General features: G+C 36.9%; 1 protein-coding gene across 7 annotated transcripts in view; it reads right to left on the reverse strand.

Moving 5' to 3' along the window:
* Window positions 1–21,693, reverse strand: part of INPP4B (inositol polyphosphate-4-phosphatase type II B) — a 353,066-nt gene that overhangs the window by 165,463 nt on the left and 165,910 nt on the right. For all 7 annotated transcript variants that reach the window (XM_065877996.1, XM_065877994.1, XM_065877993.1 and 4 more), the window contains one exon: window positions 19,789–19,936. In XM_065877996.1, the coding sequence (XP_065734068.1) occupies window positions 19,789–19,936 (148 nt within the window). The remainder of the gene's footprint in view (window positions 1–19,788; window positions 19,937–21,693) is intronic.

Genomic DNA, 21,693 nt, shown 5'->3' on the forward strand with positions numbered 1-21,693 from the left:
AGGTCAAATCTGAGGTAGAGAGCAAATGTGATATGTCAACTTAATATGTAAGATTTTGGGTTTTACTTTCAATATATGGTTATAATAGAAATCTTAACTAGGTATTACTGTTTAACACTAATAAACGCACCATGGGTTTACAATTTATGTTGTCTCTGAATTCCTATCAGAAATAATAATTATAAGGGAGGTGGCGATGGAGGGGATGGTAAGAGTGAAGCCCCTGACTACGGTGTGGAATATTGGGATGGAGTACACCTCCCTGCCCAAGAGGAGTCCGACAAAGTGTGGTCAGAAAATCTTAGCGTTCTGTAGGGAGTGACTTGAAGGAAGCCGGGAGGAATCTACAAACTGGGGTTTAAAATTCATTACACTCCTCCAATATGTCAAAACTTACATACAGGAATAACTAGACGAAACCTGGCGTTCACTGCTTTTTTTTTCTAAGAGAGGACATTAAACAGATACACATTCTGAAAGGGACAAACAAGCAACATAAGGTTTCTCCGCATTAAAAAAGTTCAGGGACTTCCCTCGTGGCTCAGTGGTTAAGACTTTGCTTTCCAATGCAGGGGGTGCGGGTTCGATCCCTAGTTGGGGAGCTATGAGCCCACATGCCTTGCGGCCAAAAAACCAAAGCATAAAACAGAAGGAATATTGTAACAAATTCAATAAAGACTTTAAAAATGGTCCACATCAAAAAAAATCTTTTTTACAAAAAGTTCAAATATAGGAGAACTATAGAATAAAGGTATAATAAACTAGAGTAATGAAAAAGGTGTAAAACAAATGGGGCAGATTAAGAAAGTAAGTTTTTAGAAAATGAAAGAAATTAATTACATTAATACATTAAAATAGAGAAGATAATTGGCTGCATCAAAATCAGTAAACTTTTCAATCAGGAAGGCTAGGGCTGTCTGTATTATATTTTGATTTGTCACTCAGTAAACAAAAACTTTAGCATCTAAGAGCCTTGTTTTATATCTCCATCCAGGTTCTGTGGAAGGCAGGGCCTGAGATCAAGCAATCCCAGGTCAGTCAGAGGGAGGTAAGAAGGGAAGTGCTGAAGGGAAAAAGCGAAAACAGGCATAGCATCGTTCGTTATCAAGCTGGGCAGAACTTCACAAGAAAACACAGCTGGTTAGGTGGCCACGTGGAATGACTCCAGAGAAGTCATACGGAATCTCTGCACCTTGGAACAGATTGTTAGATGGAGGAAAATGCATTTATATGCCAGTTCCTTACCATCCACTCTGTTTCACTGGTAAAGATTCATCCGATGGGACTTTAGCTCCTCTGTACTTCTAGTTATGCAATCTGTCTCCTCCAGGCAGCCACTGGGGGGGGGGGGGGGCGCAATATTCCAGTGGAGACAGAACTTTCCTGGGTCTGGTAAAATATAGGTGCCAAGTCCACTCTGGATACTTCCATGGCAGATGCCATTGGGTGCATGATAATGGCTGGTCTTCACCTTGAGGGAGACTGATAAGTTGGTGGCATCAGGAGATAAGGTGACAATGGTGGCACCAGTTGGGGCTCTCCATTGAGCAGGTGGTCAAAACCTGAAGACGTGTTGGGGGTGAGCGGGCACAGGAAAACACAAAAACGGGGCCCAGGACAGGCAACTTCTTGCACAATTCCGATCCATTTATGAAATCCAGATAGCATATAAGACAACATTCTTCATCTTCTGCAAGAGGGAAGCTCAAGTACAATCCTTCAAAATGACGGCCAGTTGCAACTTCCCAAAGATTTAAAGAGAAGCAGTGAACCAAGCACAACAGTCAATACTCCAGCTGATTCTGGGGGCCTTAGCTGGTGGTATTCATCATTCTACCACTCATTTCAAATTTGCCTCATACTCCACTGGCATTTCTGGAGTGCTGCCTTGTGAGGTCACCTAGACCTTAATCTGAAGACATTAGGCTCTTCGTTTCCTTGCTGTTATGGAATTTTAGTTGTGGCAATTTCCCATGCACTTCTGGCCGTGGAACACCTCTGAGTTCTAGATAAATTTCTCTTTGCTCAGAAGCCCTATTTCCCCATGGTGATGAGCAGAGTATCTCTTACTATCTTTGCTGGTCCATTTAGTTAGGAATGTATGGTAGTCAGATCACACATGAAATCGACCACAACTTCCAGTTAAGTGGGACTCTTAATGGGTCCCCTGACAGGACGCCTGTCCCCATACTCCAAGAACCAGGACTCTAACTGGCAAAGCCTAAGGCTGTAGGGAAAGAAAGTGCATATCCCCAAAAGTGGGGCACTGTGATTGATTATAAGGGCTAACCCTTTCTTCCAGAGGTGGTTATTTTAGCTATAGCGGGCACAACATCCTATACCAGCTGTTGGTTTAGCATATAAACTTCATCCTGGAGGATAGTACCCCAACCCTAAGTTTTTTTACCCAAGCTGGTACCTTAGCTGAGTCTTTCATGGTTAATATTATTCCACTGTTCTATCAGGTCTGTGGCTTTTGGGTGGAGGGGCATGCAGTGATTACAAACTCATGTCGCGCCTCGTTTTACGTAGCACTTGTCCTTTGGTTGGAGCAATGTTATGTGGGACACCAGATCATTCTGTAAGCCATCAGACGGGGGTGCCAGCAGTGGCAGTGTGAGCAGAAAAGGGAAACACATATTTAGACTATGTTTCACGTCCCAGGATAAGCTGCTGCCCTTTCCAAGGTCAAAGGGATGCAACGTAATTGACCTGCCACCAAATAGCTGCTGGGTCTCCCCCAAGGAATGGTACCATATTCGTGTCCACTGCCGATCTATTTCTGGCATTTAACATTTAGCAGTGACAGTAGCTATATCAGCCTTGGAGAGGGAGGCCACGCCTCTAGGTCCATGTATAACCCCTGTGTCTGCCACCAAGGCCATTCTCTTCATGGGTCTATTTCACAAACTCTGGAGTGTCCAAGAAAGGAGTCTGGCTAATCTGTGGGCAGGTGATAATGTTCTCTGGTCATGAAGAGTATTTGCTTTCTGATGGGCATGGCTCAGGCATGCTTGTGTTCACTCCTGTAAGCCCATCTACATACCCTTGCCCGTACTCCTTGAATCCAATCTTCTAGTCTTATTTCTTCCAGGCCCGTGAAGCCATTCACTTTGCTGAACTTGATATATATCCATACCTCAGGCCATCTCTCCCTCTAAATGATTAACAATCACACTGTTTCTCAGATCTGCCCACTGGATGGATTTTCTTCATTATTGACCTTAAGGCCCACCTAACACATCAGGCTGACCCATCTTTTTAAGAGTTTGAGTGTTTTCTTCCTCCATGAGTTAATCAGAATGCAAGAGAAGCATCAAAAGATAGAGGTACTAACATGAGGTCAGTGACATGAGACTCTGGGACAGCTCTTTACGATATATGCTCATACCTCTTGGATCTGCTTAAGCCCAGTTCCGAATGTATCACTCCCACCACACAATACGTTACTCCTGCATCATACAATGGGATCACAGTAGTACCCAGTTCACAATGGGCAGCTCTAGGCCCAGAGTCATTCTGTGTCCCAGCATCAAGGGTTTAGTCTCTAACTAGGGCCCAGTATCACACTGGGATGATGCAGGAGCCACCAGTACATTTCAGAACCCTAAAGGTCTGCACTGAAACAATCCTACCTGAATTTGCTGAAGCCTCCACAGGGCAGCATTATTTCTCACCATGGAGATGTTCAGACCCATTGTTCAATCTCATGTACCCAAGGGCTGGCAACACAGTTAGGAACTTTGGAAATGTTCCTCTTCCTTGGGCTCTATATGACACACTCTGCTTCTCCATTAATGGTTATATATATATACACATATATATATACACATATATATATACTATATTTTTGATAAATATGATATATATGACTTTCATACATATTTATGACATATATATAACTTTTATATACATAAAGTCTGAATGGTATATGCATCAGAAATATAGTTCAAATCACAGCAATTATTTATGTACATAGATGAAGAAGGTCTTTTTTGTGTATGCATATGTATGTGCTATATTCCTGATTTCCTCCATTATTTGTCACCGAACCAACATATGTTAGAGGTGGAGCAACCATATGTGCCAGTTTACACCTGTTACTCCATTGTAATTATGAGCACCTCTTTCATTTGCAAAATATCCCTTTAAATGACCCAAGTTTTAGGATATCAGAATTAACATATCCTTTTTGATACAGTAAAAGAAAACAACAGCTACAAACTCACAGAATGTCATGGCTGGAAGGAAATTTAGGAAACAATTTGAAATCTCTTGCTTCACAGACGGAGGCATCTAAATAAAGCTGCTTGTTAATCTCAGAGTCACCAGAAAAACATAAGCCTTTTAGACTATAATTCTATACCAACTCTTTCCTCACCCCATAAGATTCTCTACTGTAAGAACAAAGAAATACAAAACAAATTAACAAAATTACGAACAATAAACACAGTGCCTTGTTTATGAAGGTACTCAACGAACGTATATGGAGTGACGGGGTGTAGAACCTGGAGCTATTGACTTCTAGAATCACATTTATACACTTTCATGTACTTTTAACATTAAACCTGAACGAAGGGTAAGTTGTAAGTTGAGATTTTTTACTTCTGTATCTTTCAGTTCAAATGGCATGGCTACTAGGTATGCAGTAATCATCTCTAAAATATGTTTAAGTGCATAGTGGTGTCTAGTATTCTGAGACTCATAGATAATGGCCCCTGTGGTCCAGTCTGCATGTTGCCACTTTTATCTAAACAGAAATCTGGCATCAACGTTATAATTAAACAGTTACACATCTTTACTAAACCTTTGGTGTGAATGGAAAAAGTGATGAGCTGTGTAAATGCATTTTTAATCCATAGAAAAATATTTTTTAAAACACTCTGCTATCTATTAACATTATCATTTTACTCACAGTAACACCTTCTGCTTTCAAAAGCTGTCTCCTTTAATTGCTACCTTACAACAATGACAATGAATATTTCTTTCTGGAAAATCCACTGCCCTGCTAAACACACACAATCACTTATGAATTCCCTACCTTACTCTCACTAAAGTTCTATTTTTAAAACAAATTTTCTAGCTTGTCTCTAACTCTTTCCAATTCTCCAAGACTCCAACAGGTAGGCACAGGAAGTTGAAAAGAAAAGACTGAATATTCAAATACTAATAAACTTGGGCTGCTTACACATTAAAGTTCTTTTGGCACTTACTGCCATCCATCCACTTTCACTTTGCTACCTACAAAAATAAAAGGCAAATCATATAAAATGTGTCTCCAAAGGAGACAGGTGATTGCTAAGGCCTACTTGAGAAATACCTAATGCTCTATGGTTCTTGACATTTCAACTGTAAAGACTGACATTCTTGATACTTGATGAAATATTCATACAGATCTCTGGTGTACTTTTTGCCTATATGGTTTGTTTCATCTGACCTTGTTTAAATATTTCAAAAATACATGCTTTTTCTCTTTAGGAAAATTGCAAGTTCCTGGAGGTTATTATGACCCTCTGAACCTTCCATAATGTGAAACACACTACCAAGTATAACATGTTTGAAACACAGGCTATTAAATAACATGAAGAGAAAATGAGACCAAAAAAAAATCCAAATGACTCTTGAAGAGTAAAAAGAAATAACTGAACACAACATGAGTCACAGAGAAACTGAAAAGGAAATAGCCAAAGCTGCTTTCATATATAATGCATGAAACACTGGAAAGATTATTAAATAGGTAAACGTTTTTTAAAGTTCATTACTTACACCCCTGGGGCTGTCATGGCTAGAAGGACAGGGAGGGTGCTGGGCAACAGGGAAACCAAGTAAGCAAACTGGCATTCGGCCCTTTTCCTTACTCCAGCCATCCACCTGCTCTAACTGAATCTCCCTAATTAATACTGGAATTCTCTGTACAGAGCTGTAAACAGTTTCTACTGCTGAAAAATAAAGCTAGGCTTAAGACTACCAAAATAGAACCTAGTTCAAAGAGGAAAAAGTTTAGCATCTACTTAAAGCCTCTATTTAAAAGTAGTTTCAAAGCCTGATGACGGATGTATTCAAGGGGGGGAATTCCAACATGGGGAAAACTTTGTTCTGAGTCTGTGAGTTACAGAGACTTGTCTTGTTTATCGTCTTGTCCTACCACAGTCCTTTGTCCATAGAAAGTGTTCCATGTAGGCCTGTTAACTGAATGAAAGATTTGCTTGAAGACTGTAATTCTTAGATTTTCCTGAAATTCGAGATAAAGTCAAAACATAAGCTAACCCCAAAGTAGAATGCTGAGCTCTGCCCCAGTTAAAATGGATACATGCAATACATAAATGAGTCACTGTTGAGTCTTCTAACCTTATACGGTTGAGATCTGTAACCCTAGTTTGGTTATGTCTTCCTCAAGGACAGAGAAAGATTTGAAATGTATCTTCATATGGCATCTCTTACTGTGATGGTTAATTTTACGTGTCAACTTAGCTAGACCACAGGGTGTCAGATATTTGGTCCAATGTGATTGCTGGTGTTTCTATAAGGTTGTTTTGGATGAGATTAACATTTAAATCTATAGACTGAGTAAAGCAGATTGTCCTCCCTACTTTGGGTGGGCTTCATCCAATCAGTTGAAGGCTTGAATAGAGCAAAAAGGCTGACCATCCCCTGACCAAAAGAGAACTCCTCCTGCCAGGCTGACTTTGAGCTGGGACACTGGCTTTTCCTGGGTCTCAAGCCTGCTGGCCTTTGGACTAAAACTACACCATAGTCTTTCCTAGGTCTCCAGCTTGTTCACTCACCCTGAAGATCTGAGGATGAGTACACACACACACACACACCTTACTAGTTCTTTCTCTAGAGAATCCTGAGTAATACACTAACTATGTAGAGATTCCATCAGAAAGCTTTCTTTCTGCTTGGTGTAAAAGAAGTTGGGGGGGGGTGGTGGAGAGATGGAAACATCTAGAATAGAGTTTAGGCTCTTTCATGAACTTTTATCCCTCCCACTACATTTTACAAATGCTCTGACTTCTTCAAAAGAAAAATAACCATAGAAAGCCTCAGCCTGTCTAAGGGACATACACAAGAAATCTCTAGTCCTGAGGCCAAAGTGCCACATGTGAGCACCTATCTTATTAGAAGTGTAAACCTAGAATAATCAAGTTAAAAAAATCTGGTTATGTGAATTCAAAAATTCCTGAAATTACAAAAAGTAATTATTGTAAGAAAGAGTGCCCAAGAGTAACAGTTAATTCATTTACAAGAAGGTAGCAAGATCAAATAGCCTGATAAAAATTTATCTACCAAAGAATATAGACCAGTAAGAAAGACATTAAAATGTTATTTGAAATTGTTATTATCTAAGCAAATAGAAATATTTTCCTACAATGAGCTGTCCAATACCATTTTGTAGAATAGAAATGGCTACACAATTTAAATAGAGCCTTTTGGTAGTTATCACACTCTAAAACTACATGTGGGTGTACACGGGTGGCAAGTTTAAGAGGCAAATGGCTTTCATTCATTAAGCAAAATTAGACCTTCGAACAAACCTGAAAGAAGCCATGAAAATTTACCCATTAGGAAAAAAAATTAAATATGAAATAGTCAATGAAGTGTAGACTCCATAAATGACTGGTGGGTGGCTTCATTTCATAAAGTAGCTGGCTGACACCATAAAACTGAACAAAGTTCAACTACATGTCAAGTTTCACAGTATTTTCAACCCACAATTCAAACTGTCTGTGCTTTAACCTGTAGAAGGATAACAACTGCATCCATAAATCACAGGCTTTTTTAAAATGCATTTTTGTAAATGACAACGTGGGTAATGTTGCAATCCACGAGCCACTCTTTCACTGGAAAAAGTGACTGGATATTCTGAGTGGTCATTCACTCTGATTTTCATGTGACATTAAAACAAGCGGCTGTTGTACTATACACTCAAGGTTTCAAGTTTATATGCAAAGACTAAGCATTGGAACACGGTAACTACAGGAATTAGCTGTAATCACAGAATCTGTTTGTATCTGATAAACAGCCGGATTCTATAATTTAATTTTAGGTAGCTGCGTTAGGAAAAAATGAGGAATGATAAGTATGTCTTATTCCATCCTAAGAGTCTATTTGCTGCTCCTGATAAAGGTGATTTGGTGTTTATTTACTTCCACATATCTTCTTTACCCTTCAAAGTTTGTCAAACATGGTCATTTATTGTTTTAATATGTTAAAGCTCAGTGTTTCATTTATGCTTAAAATGGTGACGTGTTCATATGAAACTTCTCCTAAATCCACATATACTAATATATGTCTTTTTATTTTGGGTAGCCATGAAAATTACTCACTGTACCTGAAAGGCTACAAAAGCAAGAACATATGCTCACACTGTTACCATTTTTCATTATTCATGACCATACTTTTAGAAAGTGCAAACATTTGTGAGTATCACCCCTTTGAATTCTCACTCCTGCATCTGGAGTGCAGATGTCACCCAGTTCAGTTTCATAGGTAGACAGAATTCAAGAAGCTCTCAAAGTGCTGGAAGTAGAGCTCTTTGGGGAACACCGTAAGGATTTCCAGGTAATCAAGGTTAGTGTCGTATAGAATGTGTCTCTTTTCTTAAAACACTCCTCAGATATAATTGTCCCAGAGCCCGACTAAACAAAATTAAAAATTCAGTCTCACTAGGCACATTTCAAGTGCTCGATAGCTACATGGCTATCAGAGTAGGCAGTGCAGTATGGAACATTTCCATCATCGTGGAAAGTTCTAGTGAACAACATTCCTCTGGACAAATGGGAAGAATATAAGTGAGACGTAAAGTGACTTATTTGATGCCGTGTTGTTAGGAAGTGGCGGAATCAAGATGTACCGAGGTCTTGTGAATGCAAATCTTGTTCTCTTTTTTATTTTAATTTCTGGGTGAGTATGATTTCTCTTAAGCAAGTATCCTTCAATAGGAGGACAAGATTGGAATCTCCCATCTGAGGGACTCATCTATATGTAAATTCCACCCAGGTCAACAAAGAGCTGGTGCAAATATTTTGCTCAAGTGTGCACTTACCAGACAGCCTTGGCTACCATAATTGCTGGAATCTCAAACAACAAAACAAAATTCTTATGTATTTTCTATTCCTTTAACAAATATTTAGCAGTGCTGATTATCCTTATTCATGCCAGGCACTATAATAAGAACTTTATAAATATTCACTCATTCTATATGCATAACAGCCCAAGGAAGTAGGTATTATTATTATCATCCTTATTTTTTAAATGAGGAAACTGAGACTCAGGGAAGATAAGTAATTTACCCAAAGTTATCCAGATAGTGAGTAGCAGAGTTGGGATGAAGCCCAGGAGGTTTGTCTAGGGCGCCCATGCTTTAAACTACTATGCTAGATAGACTCTCCATTAGAAATACAGCACAGTCTCACTCTCACTAGAAATCACATCAAGAAACATATCTTGATACTATCAGCTTGAGGAAAAAACAAAATAAAACCCTTGTGTTTTTGTAGACAAGGGTAAAGCTTGATGTCAGCCTTCTGATTCTTTACGTTAAATTCCAATGAGCAGGAAGAAAAGGGGATTTTATGTTACTAGAACTCTTTAAAATTAGAGACGCTACTGCTGGTTATCCTAGATCAGTGCTGTCCAATAGAACTCTCTGTGTGATGGAGATGTTCCAAAGCTGTGCTATTTAATTACAATGGTTACTAGCCATGTGTGACTACTGCACACTTAAAATGTGACTAAGGTGACGGAGAAACTAAATTTTAAATTTCATTTCATTTTAACAAATTTTAACTTAAGTTTCAATAGCCACGTGGAGCAAGCAGCATCTGTACTTAATAGCAAAGACCTCGATGGTTCAATTAAGAGCCAAAGAGGGCTCCTTTCTTTCTTCTAAACCTTGTGCTTGCCCATTATGTCCTACAGCAAAGAATTATAACTTATCGATTCAGTCATGCAGGTCAGAATGCTTAAGTTATTCTGCACGCCTTACCTCCAGAGATAATCCATCACCAAACTCTGCTCATCAGAAAAAAGCCCAAACGTTTGTACATTTTACCATTTCCCCCCAACCACCATGGTCTAAGTCACCATCATTGTTCGCCCAGACAGACACAACATCCCCTAAATTGTTTTATCCCTCCACACTTGCTTCCCTTTTTCTAAGTGTAATCACGTCATTCTCTTCATGCAATTTCAGTTGTTCTTGGGAAAAGACTACATTCCTGAGTGCTTATTATATGCCAGGTATTATGCTAGATTCCAGGAATAGTACAATAAGAAAATTGACAAGTTCCTCCTTTTCTGTGTCCCAGAAGGCCCTAACTAATCTGAAGTCTGAAGCCTGACTATCATTCCAAAATCACTGTCTCAGCTCTAAATACACCAGCTTTGTGAGAGAAGTCCATTTTTCTGCCCACTGGGAATTTGTAGTACCATATAATAAACGTATCTATGAGGTATGCTAGGTTAGTAAACTAAAGGAGATTACAAATAAATTATAGGCTCGGTTTTCTGACTGAAACACTATCAACATTCAGCTAAGATGAAAAATAACAACAATAATAGTTTTGATATAATGGGTGTCTACCGTGTATATGATTCTTTACATAAGTGATAAGAGTGGTTTCCACACATTAAAGGCCTCTGTACATATGCACCAGGCATTTTTCAATAGCTTTTTTTTTTTTTTTTTTTTTTTTTTTTTTTTTGCGATACGTGGGCCTCTCACTGTTGTGGCCTCTCCCGTTGCGGAGCACAGGCTCCGGACGCGCAGGCACAGCGGCCATGGCTCAGGGGCCCAGTCGCTCCACGGCATGTGGGATCTTCCCGGACCGGGGCACGAACCCGTGTCCCCTGCATCGGCAGGCGGACCCCCAACCACTGCGCCACCAGGGAAGCCCTCGATAGCTCATTTTAAACCTCACAATAACCTTGTGCACTTATTATTTAATCCCTTCTTTACAGTTGAGGAAACTGAATTATGGCAGTTAGTTAATTTGTGCCATGCCACATAGCTATTAAGTAGAATTGGGAGAGCCAGGTTTCAAACCCAGAGCTGCACTTACATACACACACACCCCCAATCCCATAGCCATAAGTGCTAGAGTCTCCTGATTGTTCACTTAATTTCTACAGTAGCCCTGTAGGACAAATGATAATATTATTATCTAAAAAGTGAAAAAAACATTGAAAATTGAGAAATTGTGTAATCTTCTAAAAATTATAAGTACGTATCAAATGGTAGATAAAGAGGTTTTGGACTCGGGTTGATAATTATTCCAATTCCGTGTTTTTATCATTGCAACGTACACTCTCTCCTACTCAATCCATGTGAAATAAAGAATCCTGGCACAATGGACAAACATGCTTCTGAATGAGCTTTGCCTTATTTGTTCCTGTGGGGCTATGGTAATAACCAAACAGCAAAATAAAACACATATTTCTATCGCCAGCTTGGTGATGCTAAGCGCTCTACAGGACATCTCATTCAATGATACCAAGAATCTATAACGATGAACTTAATGGCATACAGCATCTGCCCTCAATACTAGGAGTTGGTAGGGCCAATGCGCTCTTTCCACAATAAATAATATACCGCATGGTATTCCAACTGTGCATCAACGTGGCGTGAAGAAAAAGGAACAGAAGAAGTAACACTCATGAGGTACGAGTCAACAGTGGAGTCCCAATGGAATACTTCTTTACGCATCACTTTCGGATATTTAGGACTTAAGATTTTCCTCAGAGAAAGCAAACAAGAGAGACAGAAAGAAACACAAAGAGAAACAAAGCGGAAGAGATAGAACGCTATTAAAAACATCTATGAAATTCATCAGTTTGAGGTTTATTCAGTATCTATGAGACCTAAACAGAATAGCTGACTCCCTATTACTTTTCCCACTAATCAGTGTTTCTTTAAGGTCAGTAAAGATTTTCAGTGTGCTTTTATCTAAGCATGCAAATGTCAGTAGACGTCTCAAAAGTCATGTGCTTCAGCCAGGCCAAAATAAACACGGTGTAAGATGAGGCTGGAGATGTAGGTAGACAGGAGCCCTTGTTTGCCTTGTAGGCCGTGTGAAGGGGAAACCTCGTCTGGTGATAAATTTTGAAAAGAAGATCTAACCACGTTCAATGGACAGGTTGGCTCACTATGTGGTAAAATCCTACTGTACAACTTTTTGAAATAGAATTTATATGAATATATTCTAGTTCATAATTCCTAGTATATACTTTTAACATTTTTTAAATGGCACTCCTGTAGCATTATTGGTTTGAAATAATATGAACCTTTTTGAATGTAATAGTCACAAAATGCTTTAAGATAAGGTACAAGGTCAGAAAATTAAGTATCTTCTTCATTTCTTTCAAACTAGGTATATTGCTTAGAAAACCCATTTAATAGTGTATGATAATATTTAAGTCAGCATGTAGAACATGTCTCTGAAATGTAACCTGTGCAGCAACTAGGATTTCAACCTGGGATTTCAAAGTATCTTACTATTTTTTGGCATATATAAGAATATACTGCATTCAAGAAATAGATTTAAGACTAGATAGATAGACAGACAGATAGATACACTTATCATAGGTCTGTAATATAGCTCTAAAAATGAAGAATATAGAATATTTGAAATATATAGTATTGAACAAAACAGTGTCTTCATTGACATAAAATATTTTATCACCATGAATTTAGTATATGTACGATATTTACAAACACTAATATCTAAGAGAAAGCATTCACATTCTCTAAAAGAAGTGTTAGCAAGATTTTTATTTAAACTTTCTATGTCCCAAATTCTATTACATTTTCCCTACTAAAGGGTTTGGCTCAGATGTTTATATTTTATTTACAAGATTGTTCCTCTGCCTGGTACACACAAATATTTATGTCTTATATAAAACCTAAGGACATCTTAAAGTTAATTGTTATAAATTATTCTTATCCTTTCTTTTAGACTCCCAAAATTATATTCAAGGAAGTTTCTCTCCTTCCTCACCCCTGGGACCAATGAAGAAAAATATAAAGAGAGCAGAAATGAAACAGGAGAAAAAGAGAAAAATACATGATATAAATCAAACTAATTTTTTCCTGGGGAGTTTTATGGACCATGAGGTTCATTGTCACCGAAATACTTCATTTCTTTAAAACTTTTGTACCATAATAAGTTTTCAAACATCATATTATAATGTAGAAAAGTATATGTTTTGATAAAACCAAACACCCTATGGCCACCCAAGCCTCCCATCTAAACATATATGTGTGCACACCATCATTTAATATGGTATGTATAGCTGCCATGGAGCTTCAACGTCACAAGTTCCATCATTTCTTCTATTAACTGACACATTTCAATGTTGACTAAGCAAAGCAAACTTTTTTTTACTTAACATCTTTATTGGAGTGTAATTGCTTTACAATGGTGTGTTAGTTTCTGCTTATAACAAAGTGAATCAGTTATACATATACACATATCCCTATATCACTTCCCTCCTGCGTCTCCCTCCCACCCTCCCTATCCCACACCTCTAGGTGGTCACAAAGCACTGAGCTGATCTCCCTGTGCTATGCAGCTGCTTCCCACTAGTTAATTATTTCACATTTGGTAGTGTATACATGTCCATGCCACTCTCTCACTTCGTCCCAGCTTACCCTTCCCCCTGCCCATATCCTCAAGTCCATTCTCTAGTAGGTCTGCGTCTTTATTCCCGTCTTGCACCTAGGTTCTTCATGACCATTTTTTTTGTTTGTTTTTTAGATTCCATATATATGTGTTAGCATATGGTATTTGTTTTTCTCTTTCTGACTTAACTTCACTCTGTATGACAGACTCTAGGTCCATCCACCTCACTACAGATAACTCAATTTCGTTTCTTTTTATGGCTGAGTAGTATTCCATTTTATACATATACTACATCTTCTTTATCCATTCATCTGTTGATGGACACTTAGGTTGCTTCCATGTCCTGGCTATTGTAAATAGAGCTGCAATGAACATTGTGGTACATGACTCTTTTTGAATTATGGTTTTCTCACGGTATATGCCCAGTAGTGGGATTGCTGGGTCATATGGTAGTTCTATTTGTAGTTTTTTAAGGAACCTCCATACTGTTCTCCATAGTGGCTGTATCAATTTACATTCTCACCAACAGTGCAAGGGGATTCCCTTTTCTCCACACCTTCTCCAGCATTTTTTGTTTGTAGATTTTTTGATCATGGCCATTCTGACCGGTGTGAGGTGATACCTCAGAATGGGAGAAAATATTTGCAAATGAAGCAACTGACAAAGGATTAATCTCCAAAATTTACAAGCAGCTCATGCAGCTCAATATCAAAAAAACAAACAACCCAATCCAAAAATGGGCAGAAGACCTAAATAGACATTTCTCCAAAGAAGATATACAGATTGACAACAAAAACATGAAAGAATGCTCAACATCATTAATCATTAGAGAAATGCAAATCAAAACTACAAAGCAAACTTTTGAAGTAATACAAAATCTGAAGAAAATACTCAATATAAACAAAATACGTGGCAACACTAAAACAAGCTATAAACATTTTATAGGTGGTAGTTTGGCAAGACCTACATAACTTGCCTGCATGCAACCCAAGGTGAAGGACTGTAAAGCCTATGGCATTATAAACACAGGCAAAAATACACATAAACACACACACACACACACACATACACACACATCTTCTATGTATTTAGGATCTCTGAGCTGTCTTCAACATGTACTCTCCTTTTTCTCTCCATTGCACTAACTCTATAATAAACCAGTTGTGTTTTCCCCCCCCCATCCTTCAAGGAGGCTAGATCAAAGAACTGGGCTACTTTATAATGCCACATCCCTTAGGCATCACGATTATAGAATCATTTAGTAAACTTCTCAGAAGCGAGGTGTTATACTGATACTTGGTAAGCAGGACCTCCCCGTCTTCCCTTCCCAACACATAATTCCAGCATAGCACTTAAGAGGTTATACATCACTGCTGTCTCCTTGATACCCCTGCTGGAAATCTGCATATTTATAACATTTTTAATCAGATTATGTGAGTCTGCAATGTGAACCATGGATCTTTTTTATTTATATTTTAATTGAAGAATTGTTAATTTATAATGTTGTGTTAATTTCTAGTGTACAGCAAAATGATGTAGTTATACATATATGTATATATTCTTTTTCAGATTCTTTTCCATTATAGGTTATTACAAGATAATGAGTATATTTCCCTGAGCTACACAGTAGGTCATTGTTGTTTACCTGTTTTATATATAGTAGTTTGTATCTGTTAATCCCAAACTCTCTGCTCTCCCTTCCCTCCGCTATCACCTTTGGTAACCATAGATTTGTTTCCTATGTCTGTGAGTTTATTTCTGCTTTGTAAATAAGTTCAATTGTATCATTTGTTCATAAAAAAGTGAACCATGGATTTTAAGGAAGCAAGGCCATTGGCAGAAAAGCCGTTATAGACCACTACACTATCACAGGCAAGAAATGATGGTGGTTGGGATTAGAATGGATAGAGTGAAAACATAAAAAATAAATGAATTTGAGGGAAATTGTGGAATTAGTATGATTAGAAATTGATACTTGAACTTGAATGTGGAATGTGGATAGGTTTGGTGAGACAAGACAAAAATACTTATGTTTTATGTTTCTGCATTGAACTGTTGAAGAGAGGGTGGCATTTACTGAGACAGGAATTATTTGAGGGAGAATGATTTAAATGTGGTACCAGGGCATGGTAATCGTGGGGACCAAAAGTCTGCTTTCCACAGTGAAGCTCACGAAGATGAGGGTAGATGTAGAAAATAAAGACACAGTATTTCTTCTGGGTGGTGGGTTTAGAGTGATTTTTTCTTCTCTTTTATATTTTCACTATTTTCTATAGTGACCATATATTATTTTTACAGAAAAAAATTACCACACATTCTATATATTTTAAAAAATATGGCTTCAGGAGCAAAGAGGCAGAAAATTGCTAATATAAGCCTTTATTCACAACAGTAAACATAACTTGTCATCTACGATTTCCTGCCTGTGAATTTTTGGGGTCTAAACCGTAATATAAAATTCAAAGTTTAGCGTTGTGAAAACACGTCACCGCCAGCGCAACAGATGTTATATATCTGAACTTGAACTCAGAAGGTATTAGTGTTTAGGCCAATCAGAGGGAGGCCCCAAAGAATTTAAACTCTATCACAGCCCTAAGACTTTGTGTATGTACAATCTCAAAGTTAATAAAAGTAGTTCACGTTGAGTCCAATGTCACACTAAGGGACTAATAGCAAGAGAAGTTTTAGATGGCAGCTGCAGGCAAGGGCACTGGGTATGAGTGAGGGAAAGTAGCTGTTGCACCATTATGTCCCTGCCAACATTTACTCCATATCATGACGACTGAGAAGGACAACATTTTCCTCATGGATACATACAGGTATGCATTAGGCAAAGAGGCATACCATGCACACACCTGGTCCCTGCCAACAGACTCACACTAACTTAGCCTGTCGAGTGTTTACCAATCCCAGACATGATAAAATTAATAATATACCTTCAAATGCATGAGTGGGATTTCATTCTTACCGAGTTAAATAGATTACAAAACTACTAATAATGCCTTGTCTTTAAGACACAGTTGTGACTAGACACATACCTAATATTCCCTAAATTCCCTTTCTTACTTGCTATTTTTGTTCACAGTTAACTCCACACTCAAACTTAGGAAATCTCTACCTGCGAGTTTATGAGGCTGATATCAATCATAGCAATCTTTTCAGAAAATTTTCCGTTTTCTATTCCCTTGGTGAAGGAGGGAAGTTATGTAACAAAGTATTCAAAGAATACCCTAATTACCCCTATAGGGAGATGACAACACACCAACACAGAGAAGTTGTAGAAGAGTTTACGTCTGGGGTGAAAAGTGAGACTGGAAGAGTCAGTGGCTCATGAAAGAAAGTGTAGGATTGTCAAAATCCAGACTTCACAGAAGTCTGACCATGTTTGCAAATTCATCATCTTGGTAATTGAGAGGAAACATCTCACTTTTGTAAAATATTTTGTAAAATACTTACTATTTGGTCCTTAAGGAAAAGTTTTTGCAACCCCTGTTATACAGCTAAATTCATACTGTGATTACTGACTTTCCTAAGAAAAAGAAAGAAAGAAAGAAAAGGAAAGAAAGACTGTACATCTATGTCTGTGTGTCTGTCCATCTCTCTGTCTATCCATCTATAACTATCTCCATCCATCCACAGGTCCTATGAATAGGGACTTAATGGCAGCTTTTATCTACTGCTCATTTACTTACTGCTCTTCACCAACTAAAATGATATAATTTAGTTAATAGTTATTTTAAAGATTCAGAAAGTAGCTGTTTCAGTTACTTAGCATAATATAAAGTTGCCCTGGCACCTTTTTTTTTTTGAAGAAAAGACTCGAAGCTTTTTAAAAAATAATTCTCTCAAGATAGATTTCCAAGCATGAAAATGAAGCACCTTGTACTCTTTGCAACTACTGAAAGATAAGGGCACGATGACACCCACAGTCTTCATCAAACCACCTAAGAAAATCCATTAAAATTGTGCTGTTGAGAGGAAGGTTGAGGTAAGTATAACACTTTCTGGGATCTGAGTAAGACTAGGGGTAAAAGAGTCCATTTGCAGTGACATGGATGGACCTAGAGATCGTCAAACATAGTGAAGTAAGTCAGACAGAGAAAGACAAATACCATATGATATCATTTATATGTGGAATCTAGAAAAATGGTACAAATGAACTTATTTACAAAACAGAAATAGAGTCACAGATGTAAAAAACAAACTTATGGTTACCAGGAGGGAAAAGTGGGGAGGGATAAATTGGGAGATTGGGGTTGACATATACACACTACTGTATATAAAATAGATAATTAATAAGGACCTACTGTATAGCACAGGGAGCACTACTCAGCACTCTGTAACGACCGATATGGGAAAAGAATCTAAAAAAGAGTGGATACATGTATGTGTATAACTGATTCACTTTGCTGTACAGCAGAAACTAACATAACCTTGTAAATCAACTCTACTCCAATAAAAATTAAAACAAAACAAAAGAGGCCAAAAAAAAGAACTTCAGAGTAAAGCTCTGTCTGGGCCGGAGATTTCACCCAACCAAGAAAAATGTTTCAAGTCCTTCTGTAGGACAATGTCCCATTCTTACATTCTTAATTTGTTATGTTGTATCATGTTAATTTCATAGTATAATTTAATGATTACAGTATATTAATTTATATTATATTATAAATATAATTCTTAATTTAAATTATTGTCTCAGTTGGATAGCATATATCTTCGAGGGTAGATTCTTTAAGAAAGTTTGGTGAATGACATTTTCTGAGCTTCTGCGTATTTAAGTATGTCATTTCCATTGCCTTCACTCATTAAAAAAAGTCATAACTTGACCCTATATAATAAAGTGGGCCACAACATTTTTCTCTCAAAAAATCAAAAATCAGTAGATGTTACTCCATGGACTTCTGCAGAGAAGTAAGTATAAGGTTAGTCTAATTTTAGCATGTAAAATAAAAACCCACATAAGTTTTCACTGTTTCCAAGTTTTTGCATGAATTGTTCTTTCCCAAGAAAGAACATTTGAGAAGAACTTATTGTGTTTGTCTTCCACATCCGAGATGTGATTTCTTAGTGTCAAATCTGTTCTTCTCTGCTGGCTTTGTGGATTTAATTTGCCTACTGCATTTTAAAATTTCATTATTCTCTCCATTATTCTTTTCTCCTCAGCATTTTTCCTAAAAGGTGATGGTTCTCAACTTAGGGTTTTCTAATTCCTTTTCATAATAACCATACCTTATATTCTACTGAGATCAGTAGTCAATTTCCTTACAATCTTTCCTATTTCCCTTTTGAGTCTTCAACATGATTTTTTCTCTACTTTTCTTTAGAAAATTTTAAAGATTCATAATTGATTTTTTTTCAACACATTTTAATGGTGGGAGATTTACACAGAAAAGGTGTAATGTAAGCCACAAATGAGAGTCACACATGTGATTAACATTTTCTAGTGGTCAGTAGTCATATGTAAAAAGTAAAAAGATATCATATTTTAGATTCTACATGATATCACTTATATGTGGAACCTAAAATATGACACAAATGAACCTATCTTTGAAACAGAGTCATGGACATAGAGAACAGTCTGGTGGTTGCCAAGGGGGAGGGGTTTGAGGAAGGGATGGAGTGGGAGTTTGGGGTTAGCAGATGTAAGCTATTATATATAGAATGGATAAACAACAAGGTTCTACTGTATAGCACAGGGGACTATATTCAATACCCTGGGATAAACCATAATGAAAAAGAATATTAAAAAATGCATATAATATCTATAACTGAATGCTTTGCTGTATAGCAGAAATTAACAAGACATTGTAAATCAACTATACTTCAATAAAAAATAAAATTAAAAGTAGAAAGAGAAGCACATAAAATTAATATCATATTGTATTCAACCCCAGTAGAGCCAAAATGTTAACATTTCATTATGAAATCAGTCTTTTTTTGTTTGTGTGCTATGAATTCAAAATCTGGTGTTTATACTACACTTGGCAGAACATCTCAAAGTGGACTAATGACATTTCAAGTGATTAATAGTCATACAGGGCTAGGAGTCATCATACTGGACAATGCAGATCTAGATTTTTATGTTATCATCATACTTTAAGAAAAAATGTTTCATAAAGAAAAAAATTAATGTAAGAGACAATCATAAATCACTTTCTCTTACCTACACAAATCTTCTTTGATTTGAAGAGAGATCAATTCCTTAGGAATATGAAAAGAAAGTATGCTCTCTGACATCTGCTCCCGGATTCGCATCCACTTATTGTCAGATGTGGGAAATCTATATAATTTACACACTGGGTTCTTTAACACTGGAAAAGGAGAAAAAAATAAAGTTAATAGTTAGATTACAACGATATGCACTTTAGATAAAGATCAATTAACAAAATCATTAATCAGGATACCATTCTAATATTTGATCAAAATTTTTTATCATAATCCGTAGTGTGACTGAGTTTCTAAGAATTTTCTCCTTATATCTTATTTTTTTCAGTAGCTTCTTGGATATAGTTTTTATTGAATTAAAAAGTGATACAACAAATTCCAATTCATAAATGTGGCTACTATGGCTCTCTGACATACCACCTATTAATTCCTTTTCCTTCTAAAGATTTTCTTAAAGTATTTGTAATTATAAATATAGATGAAAATATATGGATTTATACACCATACATGCTTTGAAAAAATACATTTCTGGATTTCTTCCAATCACTCTTAGTCAGCTTTACCCACTTATATAGTAGGTGACAACTGATATGTTATAGTAGAGGTTTTAAATGACCCTACTACCAAAAGCGACTTTTTTCTTAAATGTCAGAAAGGTTCATTCCTTGGCTTAAGATCTATTACAATTCAAATATTATTCATACTTTAGTGTCAATAAGTCAATAACACTTTCCTAAAACCATATATTATCAGAAGCAAGACAGGGAGACTATGAACAAGCTGAATATTTGAGATGGGTGACAGTGATTAGGGGAGAAATAACATGGTCATGTCATCAAGGATTTTAAAAGATTTAAAGAAAAAGTGTAGGGCTAGATATTAAGATAATACTTTATACATTTTTTGTGAGGCCAGCATCCCTACCACACTACCAAGTCCTATATTTCAGGGCAAGATTTTATTTCCATTGCTGTTGGATAAAGAATATAAGAGAAATATATCAAAGCTTAATGGACAACAAAATGTGTGAATCACCAGTTAAGGACCTATGATTATTTGGCTCCAGTTTACCAATGAAGCTAATTAAAAAGAGAATTTGATATTGAAGTGGATGTAAGTCTTTAAATAACGCCCAGCCTGGTATGTGGCCCAAGTCTTTTCAACATAGGGAGTAAAATACCTTTCTCATTTTAGTGTTTTATAAGGCTGTGTCTCATTCATTCTGATTTATATTTCCGTGTCTCATTGGAAATATAAATATATTTCTGAGCATTAAAATGAGGAACTATTCATCCATTCTGCAACTATCATTCTCAGAGGTCCAGTCTGACAACTATCGTTATCAGAATTGATACTAAATAGGAAACCTTTATTTCAAACATCTCATTCTTTAACGACCAGATTCAAAGCTCCCGGCACACTTATCTACCCCTTACAAGAATTAGCTAGAATGTTCACTTGTTAAAAGCATCAATAGAAGCAAGACGACAGAATATTTCCAGGATGTTGAGAGACAATATTTTAAATCTATTTTGCCATAAACATGACCTTTTAAGTTTTATCAATTAGATTACATCACAGATCCATATATAAGGCTAATTATACTTATCTTCTTTCTCTTTTTAATGAGGTATAAAGGTATAATTGACATATAACATTATATTAGTTCCAGGTATAGAATGTAATGATTCAACATCATTTGTATATTTGTATATATTGTGAAATGATTACAATAAGTCTTGTTAACATCTGTCACCATACATTGTCACAAATTTTTTCTTGTGATGAGAACTTAAAAATCTCTCTTAGGAACTTTCAAATATGCAATACAATATTATTAACTACAGTCACCAAGCTGTACATTACATCCCCATTTCTTATTTATTTTATAATTGAAAATTTA

The sequence above is a fragment of the Phocoena phocoena genome, chromosome 5 (assembly GCF_963924675.1).
Source record: "Phocoena phocoena chromosome 5, mPhoPho1.1, whole genome shotgun sequence".
NCBI lineage: Eukaryota > Metazoa > Chordata > Mammalia > Artiodactyla > Phocoenidae > Phocoena > Phocoena phocoena.